This window comes from Piliocolobus tephrosceles, chromosome 19 (assembly GCF_002776525.5).
Source record: "Piliocolobus tephrosceles isolate RC106 chromosome 19, ASM277652v3, whole genome shotgun sequence".
In the NCBI taxonomy this organism is placed as follows: domain Eukaryota; kingdom Metazoa; phylum Chordata; class Mammalia; order Primates; family Cercopithecidae; genus Piliocolobus; species Piliocolobus tephrosceles.
Window position 1 is genome coordinate 27,074,518 of NC_045452.1, and position 11,189 is coordinate 27,085,706.

Sequence of the window (11,189 nt, forward strand, 5' to 3'; positions counted from 1 at the left end):
GATGGGTAGTCATGTGACCAGGGAGATTGGTGAGATGGGTAGTCGTGTGACCGGGGAGATTGGAGTGATGAGATGGGTCGTCGTGTGACCCATCATCTGAGCACCACAGTTGTTTTTCTTAGAATTGCTTTTTAGTGAGTTTTTATGCAACTGCCGTTCTCTTTAAGAGGATCCTTTTATATATGTGGGGTTTTTTGATTTTTTTGAGACAAGGTCTTGCTCTGTCACCCAGGCTAGAGTGCAGTGACACAATCACAGCTCACTGCAGTCTCTACCTCCTGGACTCAAGCAATCCTCCCACTTCAGTCTGCCATGTAGCTGGGTCCACAGGCATGCACTGCCACACCTGGTTAACTTAGTTCTTGTAGAGATTGGGGGGTCTCACCACGGTGACCGGGCTGGTCACGAACTCCTGGGCTCAAGTGATCTTCCTGCTTTGGCCCTGCAATGTGCTGGGATTACAGGCGTGAGCCACTGTACCCGGCCTGATACGTGTTTAAATAGTGTCTTGTTTAAATAATGGCCTAGGTCTCCCATGTTTGGGAGACCCCATTAGTGGGGATACCTTTGATACCAGAGCAGTGGCCCATGTGGCAATTCAGACAAAGCTTAAATTACTTACACTGGGGTTTTGGAATGATTTCTCCGACAACTTGCCCCCCGTAAAAAAAAAAAAAAAAGTATTTTTCTATCTTTGGCCGTTACTGATACTTGTTGTGGATATGGTCACAGGAATATTCAGGGGTGAAGGTGTTAAAAACTCACCTGAGATGTAATTTTCCAGTGGGTAATTTGAATATAGAGTGATGATTATTTTTCTGTCATAAGCATGGAGATTTTTCCGTTCTAAGGTTTTCTATATATTGGAAGTTATTTAGAATTAAGATGTATGTTCCCATTAGAAAGGATGCTTATTTTTCACAAAACAGTTAAAATCCAGCAGGCACTCCCTTCTGGCATCCTCCTGCGTTAGGTCAGTTTACATGGGGCGCTCAGGTGGATGTTTAGGGTGTTACATAACAAAACTCTGTCACTTTTTAAAACTCTGGATTGGAATCTTACTGAATTGTTGTCTTTTTTATAAAAGGTGGAGATGAAGAAGAGAATGATGAGCCACCCAAAGTAGTAGTTACCGAAGTAAAAGAAGATGATGCTTTTTACTCCAAAAAGTAAGACTCACCGGAGCCTGTGGGTGCTTGTGTTTTGGAGACATGGTAGCATGCTTCAGACTGGAGAATGTTCTTGCGGTCAAGCTTTGCCTGCTCTCAAGTGGAACAGGAAAGAATTCTTGGCCAGTTTATTTTAAAAACTAGTTCTAGGCCGGGCGCGGTGGCTCAAGCCTGTAATCCCAGCACTTTGGGAGGCCGAGACGGGCGGATCACGAGGTCAGGAGTTCGAGACCATCCTGGCTAACACGGTGAAACCCCGTCTCTACTAAAAAATACAAAAACTAGCCGGGCGAGGTGGCTGGCGTCTGTAGTCCCAGCTACTTGGGAGGCTGAGGCAGGAGAATGGCGTAAACCCGGGAGGCGGAGCTTGCAGTGAGCTGAGATCCGGCCACTGCACTCCAGCCCGGGCGACAGAGCGAGACTCCCGTCTCAAAAAAAAAAAAAAAAAAAAAAACCCAGTTCTAGGAATGTCCTGGTGGGCAGGTCTCACTCTTTTCTGTCACTTTAGCTCTTTTAAAGTGCTTTAGAGACAGGCACTTCTATGATCTTCCCAATCCCATCCCGTCCCATTCCATCTTCTCTCCGTGTCTTTCTCCCTCCCCTTCCTCCTCCCCCAACAAAGAAATTGCGGAGTCAGTCACTGATTTCAGGTTTGGCTTCACTTACTTTACCCTGGAGGTATCTCTGATCCCTTCCAGGAGATTTGGTTGGCTTTTCTGGATTTTCTCATAGTCAAAAAGTTATGCACAGTAACCGTCCCTTCCTGTTTAGGACCTATAAAAATTTTCATCTTCCTTTCAATTAAATGAGATTAGTTTTTACAAAGCTATTTGCTGAAAAAACACTTGTGCCATTTCCAAAACTTTGAAGACGTGTTTTTGTAATGCAGAAATTTCAGAATAATGAGCGAGCAGCTCTCCATGTAACAGGTCACCACATCCTGTGGGATTCCCAGGTGTTTCAGGAACTTTTAAAAGAGGCCAACAATTTCTTCTGTGTGTGTTTTAAATTTCACTACATGACATAAAGGAGTGACCCAACTTTAAGATTTTTTTTTTTAATTAGAATCAAATGAGGCCAGGCACAGTGGCTCATACCTGTAATCCCAGCACTTTGGGAGGCTGAGACGGGCAAATCACCTGAGGTCAGGAGTTCCAGACCAACCTGGCCAACATGGTGAAACCCTGTCTCTACTAAAGATATGAAAATTAGCCAGATGTGGTGGCACACGCCTTTAATCCCAGGTGTTTGGGAGGCTGAGGCACGAGAATTGCTTGAACCCTGAGAAACAGGTTGCAGTGAGCCAAGATCATGCCACTGCACTCCAGCCTGGACCACAGAGTAAGACTCTGTCTCTAAATAAATACATAAATGAGCCATGGTTTTGTATTATTAATAACCTCAGGAGATGTATAGCACAGGAGGCTGGGAAGATATTTGATTACTTTGTTATTAGTTAGACCCTACCCAAGAATGTTTTCCAAATTTATTTCAAAATGTTGGGCAAAAACTGAAGGAGCCTTGAGAATTTTTAAAATAAGAAATAGGCCAGAAAAAAGAGAGAGGCGGGTGAGATGCAGGACAGTCTTAGTCCTTTATTTGCTCCTGTCTGTAGAGGACCAGATCAGCTCTCTTGAGCTCAGGGCCAAAGGAGCAGAATAGGGAGGGAGGGGTGTTGAGCCCTGATTTTGACTGACTTGAGAACACAGTTTCATAAAGTGTTATAAAAAGTTTCATGGGGCCCATTGTTTAATTTGAAAAAATGGGGAGGGGGTTTTAAAATCTCTAAGCAGATTTTCTTACTCTGGTTTTTGCTCAGGCTCCTTTTGGATCGTTTAAAGATTTATCCTGAAACTTCCTGTACTCTCATTTAATACAGATTTTCCACCCAAGTGTGAAGAGTGCTGGTTAGAAAACTGTGTGACTTGATTGGTCTCTGAATGCTTGATGGCACCTATTTTTCTTCTCCATAGGTGTAAACTATTTTACAAGAAAGACAATGAGTTTAAAGAGAAAGGCATAGGTACTCTGCATTTAAAACCTACAGCGAATCAGAAGACACAGCTTTTGGTACGGGCAGACACCAATTTAGGTGGGTACCTTTTTTTCACTTGGCACAAAATCATCATCATCACATAGTATATAAAAGCCTTTGCCCTGCTGATTCAAGGTTATTAGTATGTTTTTAAACAGAGCGCATTCAGGCCAAATTCATCCTGTATTTACTTATTTCTAGTTTTGAGTCCCAGGATAATAGTGTGTAAGGAAACATAGATTTGTTAGAAACTGTAAACAAAATGGTTTTTTATTTTCCTTTGTGTTAGAAATGTGACTAAGAAGCTAGAGATTAGACCGTTTAATAAACACCCAAAGGAAATTAACCTTTTAAAGGAATCCTTTTTATATAGCAAGTAATCACTAACTGATCGCTGTCCACTGCGATCAGTTTACCCTGAAAACAGTCCACTGCAAGGAGCCTAGCACCCGGAGGAGAAGGAAGACGGGCAGGCTGCGGTGGAGTGGGCAGTAGTGGTAGAGTACAGGGGGCTGTGTTGCAGAAAGAAGCTCCAGGGAGGTGTTTCTCTTTCCCGTAGGCTTGACTAGTGAGTAATAACATTACCGTCGTGTCACTCTTGCCCAGGGAGCTGTGCCGGCCTCTGTGACAGAGGTGTCCTTTGGTCATGTGGTACAGTGAAGATTCTGTTGTGCCACCGTGTTCTTCCTTCAGTGCAAAAACGAACAGTGTTGAGAGGGCTGATGGTTCTGAGCGAGGCTGTCGGCTCTGTGAGAAACGCTCTGTGATTGCAGAGACCCGGGCTGGAGCAAGGGCCGAAGGCCACTCCTCACAGTGAGGGCAAGTCCTCCCCGAGGCCTCCCCGTTCTCAGGGAACCAGTCCTGATTTTGAGCCATTCCTGTTGGCTCCCCATGTTAGATCCATTAAGTATAAGTTATTTCAGTGTTTAATGTTTAGCATGTTACAGACTCCTTTGGTGGAGCTATAGCTTCTATAATTTTGATGGGTTTTGTTTGTTTGAATGCAGGCAACATATTGCTGAATGTTCTGATTCCGCCCAATATGCCATGTACGCGAACAGGGAAAAATAACGTTCTTATCGTCTGTGTTCCAAATCCACCAATTGATGAGAAGAATGCCACCATGCCAGTCACCATGCTGATTCGGGTAAAAACCAGCGAGGATGCAGATGAGTTGCACAAAATTTTACTGGAGAAAAAGGATGCCTGAACGTGCGAAGTCGGCTGCGGAATTATTGCCAAGTTGCTGCTTCTCCCACCGCCCCTTAAACTTAGTTTTTCTTCTCTTCTTTGACATTCTAAGAACTTATAGATAACTTTAAACTTTTGTGAGGAAGATTAATGTGGCCAATAAAACCTTGAAATGTTAAGTGTCAGGAAACCGCACTCTCCCTTCTTAAGAACTGCCTAAAGTCTAAAATACATTCGAATGCAATTTTTGGAAGATTTTTTTAAATGTTCGTTTGTTTATTAAACTAACCCTAAGTGATTTCTTCAAGGACTGCAATCAGGATATCGATTCGCTTTCCCAAAGGCTCTTCCAACCCGTGGGTTTTGGGGTCCACCACCACCAGAGAGGCTTTTGAACAGGTGCCTGGCTATGTTCAGAAGAAAGCTGGCTTGTGTGCTTCTCTCCGGTGGGCTCAGCCGACGTGTGAGACTCATTGTTACCAAATGAACTGGGCTGCCACGCTGTGACAGGTGTTTGTCCTCTGCTTTATTTTTATTTTGAAGCTAAAATGTGAGTACTAAGTGTTCACCTCAGCATACGAATCATTGGCCTGTAACCCTGTGGGCTGCTTCACGAGAATTCAGGACCTGCATTTTCATTCTAAAAGGAAATGAACAGTTTGTGAAGGATTTCTTTTGGCTTTGTAGTTTCTATTCATGAGGTAGTGTTAACTTCTTCATCCCCCTAAAGACAAAATTAAGATAACGGGGGATTGCCAGGAATGGGTTTAAAAGCACAAGTTTGGTAGCTTATCATCTACACTATGGACAGTGAACCCTTTTACGAAATGAAAGTCAAACGAGACCATCCTAGAAAAAGAAGATGCTCATTGGCATTTGTACCATAATCAACCCCACGCATACGAAAACTATGACCAAGTGACGTGCCTGGGAGCTTTGACCCACGAGCCATTTGAATTCACTAGGAAACATGTAATAAGGTAATGGAAGAGAAAATCGTGTGTAAATTTTGCCTTTAACTTTAGACAGCAGTATATTATACATTTGATATCTGAAATACCTTTACTTTTTTAAGAATAAGATTGCATATGTCTGTTTGGAAGGGAGCCATGGTTATGCACACGAATATCGACGTCCCTTCTCCAGAGCTGTCAGGTAACTAACACGCGCATTCTTTGAAGACTCGGCACAGGAATGGATGCAGAATTGAATGTTTAAATTTCCACTTTGATTCCTCATGAATCGTTTGAGACTAGTGCCAGCTGATCTCGGGTACAGGCTCAGGGGCGGTGCCCAAGGGCTCGCGTGTGTGTGTTCTGATCTTCGGTGCTTTGCGCATTCTCATATAGAAGAGAGTAGTCAGAATAATTGTGGACGGCACAGTGGCTTTTTTAAAACTACAATCTTTAGGTGTAAAGTTTGGGGCCGGGAGCAATTTTGTGATCAAATATGATGAACTCCTAAGTACCTGAGGTATGACTGGGCCAATGCTGTCATGAGGTTCTTGCTCTACTTTCAGTGTTCTGATCCCCCAGGAGAATCTGGCCTAGTGTGTGGCTTTGCATGAGTCTGTGCAGAGAGGTGTGCTTGTACTGTTACAGGGTGCTGTCAGACATAGCTAGAGTAGGCACCCAGGAAGTGGCCATTATTTTTACATTGACTTTTTAGGATTGAGAATGCATGCGAGTTTTTGTTGCCGATGATTTATAGTAAGCAAGTGGTTGATGCTGTTAATACCGGCCCTGCCTGATTGACATTTATTCAACTTTTAAAAAGATGAAGAACTAAGGGGAACAAATTTAAGTTTGTTGCAACTTAGCCACATGTGCTTCCCTGGTACCAGCTGGAATCAAGCTCGCAGGCATCTTTCGGACACTTAAGTGTATATGACACAGTACTTCGTTAGCGTCTGCGCGTGTATGGAAAGTCTGCAAAAAATGGCATGAAAAGATCATGATTGGATTATCTTTTAAACCTGCCCCTTCTGTAAAAAATAGTTTATATATTTTTAAATTAGTGGGTATGTGTGGCTTTTTTTCCTAACATTCCCAGCAAATTTTTGCTGCTAAGACTATCACTGTTAAAGTGAAAATTACAGGGAAAATGTGACACGTCTACCATAAAACTCAGAATGGGGGATTTTCTTAAAATCACTCTTGTATGCTTTAGGAACTGGTTGGTCTCCACTTTGATAATTGGTGTAAAGAGCCTGAGTATATGTGGATTTGACTGTGAAATGTAACTCCTTGTCTTTTACTTGGGGCACGGGGCCCCCGGAGGGCTTACCTGTTTTCCCTGCTATGTTAACAGGTAATTCTGATTTATGCGTCTAGTTTGACTTATTTTTAACAAAATATTAGCAATTATGCTTTAAAATGTTTAATGTGGACTGAAATTTTCGTCTTTTGAGAATCTATGAAGTGTATCATATACGTGGCCTAAAGTAAGGTGTGTATTTTGTTATTCTAAAATTGTTTTGCATCTTGGCAAATACTAAGTATCCCAGTGGCCTTTTTTTTTTAAAACCTGTGTATCCATCTCATCCTTTTGCGCATTCCTAGTAAGCAAAAAAATTTGTTATGCCATCTTCATTATTCGAATTACAGACTTAAAATATGTCCAGTTTTTAAAGAAGTTTAGATTATGTTTTCCATGGAAGGACAAGTCTGACTGTTCATGGACTGATTTTCTTTAAGAGGATTATTATATTTTACAATTTCAATTCTAGATTACAATTTTATATATGCTGCATGCCAAAAAAAAAAAAAAAAAAAAAAAAACCAGAGAAAACTACCTTTTCTGGTGTAGAGGGGAAGAAAAACTAATATTCTTCCTTACTAGTAGAGTTCAAAACAAGTTTTCACTGAGAGCCTTTTCAGTGAAAGTTAAACAAGTTTGTTTTTTGAGCATTTGCCAGTTCCAGAAGAGTCAAAATTGAAGCACGATGCATTTTGAAGGCTTTGCAAACTCCTAACCCCCTGATGAGTCCTCATTCTGGAAGTGGGAATTTGAGTAAAAACTGATTTGTCCCGTAGTATGGTAGATGATGGGGAGGTCTTTTCCAATCAGGCACTCGGAACACAGGCCACTGTATGTTCTCAGCCAGTAACAATCATCCTGAGGACGAAGGACTCTCCGTTTGATGCAGACACAGTTGTAATGGAGATGTAAACTTCTTAGCAATCACATGGATAAATTGTTTGCTTTCTACTTTAAATAGGAAATTGTTTTCTAAAACTAAAATACTTGAATTGTCAGACAATATAATCTCAGCTTGTGTTAGTTTTGAATGCTCCCATCGAGGAAGTGTAACAATCCATGAAATGTGAATAAATGAAAAGTAAACAAAATCCCAGCGTATGGCAGTCTTATGTTCCTCTGTGATGCACTTGGCATTAATACAAGTCAGACCTGAGGAAAAGAATCACGCAGAAGCTGCAACCAGAAACTTCTTGAACAACAGGAAGGTCGGCTTGGAGGTGAGTGAGAGACCAATTTGTTATCGGACTCCTTGCTGGGGGTTGAGACTACTTTTAAACCATTCAGACCAAGGGTTTCTGTTGGATTAAAATCTTAACAGATTGGAATGGGAACAATTGGTCCTTAATGGGCTAGTGTGCAAAGCATTGGCTAGCTGCTTTACATCATGTATTAAATTACCTTGGTTAGTCCTCAAAGCAAACCTTTGAGACATATTGTTAACCTTTCCTACGTTACTCAGCATTTATTTGGTTTATAAGGGGTATTTTCTGGTTTTAAAAAATAGTACTGCAAAGACTTGTTATCCATCAAAGTCTTTTCCTGAACTGTTAACATCTAATAGAAACTAAATGACACTAAGAGAATGTTCTCTCAAGAGGAAGATCGTGCCTAAACCGCAGAAGCCCTGTATAGATACTCAGCTGCGTGGCTGGGCTAGAACCTGGCTTCTCAAAGTGGTCTCGGGACTGCCACATAGGAACTTGATAGAAATGCAAGCCCGGCCGGGCGCGGTGGCTCACGCCTGTAATCCTAACACTTTGGGAGGCCGAGGCGGTGGATCGCTTGAGCCCAGGAGTTCAAGATCAGCCTGTGCAACTGTTGGGAAAAGGGCTTGTGGGTGCCTGTTTAAACTGGCCATAAAAACACGGGACATTAAGTTGTGGAAAGCCACAAGAGGCCTGTGAGGAAAGCCTCTTTGCCATCATGTTCCCATGCTCAGAGCGAGACCTGCTCTCCTATCTGTAATACTGTGTTCAAGGAGAAAGACAAGACACTCCTTTGAAGCACTGGAATGTGGACAGACGTGCCGGTTCCTAGTAAGCCGCTCCCACTAGCTACTCTCTGGTAAGTTAAAGATACGCTGTTTGAGCACAAAGGAGATTCATTTAAACCACTATTGCTGTAGATTACGCCTGTGACGCACTACACCCTTTCACTGTTCCGCCCTCAACATCTGCTTCTGTGATTGTACTCAATAAATACTGAGGAGACCAGAGCTCTGAGCCTTTTGCAGCCTCCACATTTTGCAACTGGCCCCCTGGCTCCACCTTTACTCTTAACCTGTCGCTTCTCAATCCTTTGTTGCCAACAGACTTCAGGTACCCTGTGGGTGGTGTTGAGGCTGGTCCCCAACATGCAACATAGCAAAACCCTGGCTCTACAAAGAATACAAAATTTAACCAGGCATGATGGCATGCACCTGTAGTCCCAGCTACTTGGGTGGCTGAGGTGGGAGGATGGCTTGATCCCAGGAGGTGGAGGCTCCGGGGAGTGAGCAGTGATCATGCCACTGCACTCCAGCCTGGGTGACAAAGCAAGACCCTATCTCAAAAAAAAAAAGGCAAACCCGGCTGGGCAAGGTAGCTCATGCCTGTAATTGCAACACTTTGGGAGGCTGAGGTGGGAAGCTTGCTTGAGCCCAGGAGTTAGAGACCAGCCTGGGCAACACAGCAAGACCCTGTCTCTACAAAAAATAGATATATATATATATATTTTTTAATTAGCTGGGCGTGGTAGTGGAAGGAATCGCTTAAGCCCAGGAGGTCCAGGCTGTAGTAAGCTGTGGCCGCACCACTCTGCTCCAGTCTCGGTGAGAGGACAAGACTCTGTCCGTTTCCCCGCCCGCCCCAGAAAAAGGCAAACCCATGGGCCCCAACTCGGCTACTGAATCCGCAGCTCGGGCTGGAGCCCACTTTTTAAAATTGAGATAGAATTCATATCAACTGCACCCCTTTAAAGTACACGATCCAGTGGCTTTCAGCGTACTCACAGAGTTGTGCAGCCGTCATCACTGATTCCAAAGCACTTTCCTTACCAGTCTTCTGGGTTTGAACGTTGGGTTCGAGCGTGCATTAGGTGATCCTGATGCACGTTCACATTTGGGGACCGCTGGCACGCATGCACTCCTGATGACTCTAAAGATGGCCCATGGAATACCCCTTGGGCACGCCGGGAAGAAATGGCAGTAGTTACCAGCATTGCCAGGAACTATGCCAGCCTTTGGACGTACCTTGTCTCACTTCAACATCGTCGCATCCCTGGAAGGAAAGTGGTGATTCTACTTGAGGAAACCTAGGCCCAGGGTTGAGTGTGTCTGAGGTGGCGCAGCTTGAGGTCCCAGCCCCACACTCCTCTCCCCAGCCTGCCACGTTAAGGAGATATACGTGCCTACTAAATTACTCAACTGCACTGACTTCTGGAATTGGCTAAAATCTTTTGAGCAAAACTGTTTATTCAGAGTAGCATAAAATTCGGCTAAAAGCCATGGTTATTTCAAAATGAGCAACCTAATTGTTTTATTAAAGTCAGATTACAAGAGGAAAGACCCCGGTCCACACAGAGGAAAGAAATCCCGTTAACCTGTTGGCTGATGGAGAGGCTGGGTCAGGGGGCAATTCAGTGATGCTCTAAGGAAAGAAAAGAACATGATCCTTCATCCCCAGAAACAAGTATTTTCCCTTCCTCATGTAAATTTTCCAGCTGTTCTCGTCATTTTAACAATCAGGCACAAAGTATAGCATGTTACCACAGTCGACATGTCTATTTACAACGAACTGTGTTACTTACTGTATGGATGGAGTTACATCCCCCTGTCCTCCCAGTATAAGATTCCCAAAGGTTTTCCTTTCCAGTTAACTTTTTTCCTTCTAAGCTAGGGCATGACAGTAGTTCCTAAGAGCTCACCTAAGGATAAAGGAACCGAAACAGCAAAATTAGCCTTCAAGAGGAGGCCATGAATAGGAATGAAGTTCCTGCAGGCAGCTTCCAAGATACAGACTCTCCCCAAGCATCTATTAGACAGTTTTCAGGTGACTGCTTTAAAAGGACTTCCCACTGTTCAACGAGAAGGGGGTTGGCCTGGATGGCAAGGAAGTCTTCAGCTGCTAGACCGTCTCCTTCCCAACCGCCATCTTCATGGGCTGCCTTTCAGGTGCTGGTCAGAAAATTCTCCTGGTCTGGTGTTTCTAAGGCAGTGACTGTTCCCAAGAAATGTCACTGGTGGGGTGTCCCTTACTATATTCCGGAATGCTTGCATTCCTCTCAGACCCTCTTTTCTCTCCGCCCCTCATTTTCCATTCTGTAACTTTCTGCAGTGTCTTAGGCCTTACACCCATCGCTGGTAACTTCCTAAGTCCATCTGACCATGGAAAGGAAAAGCTCATGGTGTGAAAGGCGACAATGAGGCTGCTTCCACCTACGAGGGCCTTGCAGTAGCAGGCTCGGAAGGATCAGCCAGAAAATGCGAGAGCCTGCTCGAGGTCCCCTCGCCCGCCGAGCTGCAAGAGAGCCGCCTGGTGCAAACACCTCATCTT

At 43.8% G+C, this 11,189-nt stretch overlaps 1 protein-coding gene across 1 annotated transcript in view; it reads left to right on the plus strand.

Moving 5' to 3' along the window:
• NUP50 (nucleoporin 50) overlaps nucleotides 1-7,745 on the plus strand; it is a 24,351-nt gene extending 16,606 nt beyond the window's left edge. Inside the window, exons 6-8 of the mRNA XM_023221759.2 lie at nucleotides 1,088-1,169; nucleotides 3,143-3,261; nucleotides 4,212-7,745. Of these exons, the coding sequence (XP_023077527.1) occupies nucleotides 1,088-1,169; nucleotides 3,143-3,261; nucleotides 4,212-4,414 (404 nt within the window). The 3' untranslated portion in view covers nucleotides 4,415-7,745. The remainder of the gene's footprint in view (nucleotides 1-1,087; nucleotides 1,170-3,142; nucleotides 3,262-4,211) is intronic.
• The last annotated feature ends 3,444 nt before the right edge of the window (nucleotides 7,746-11,189 follow it).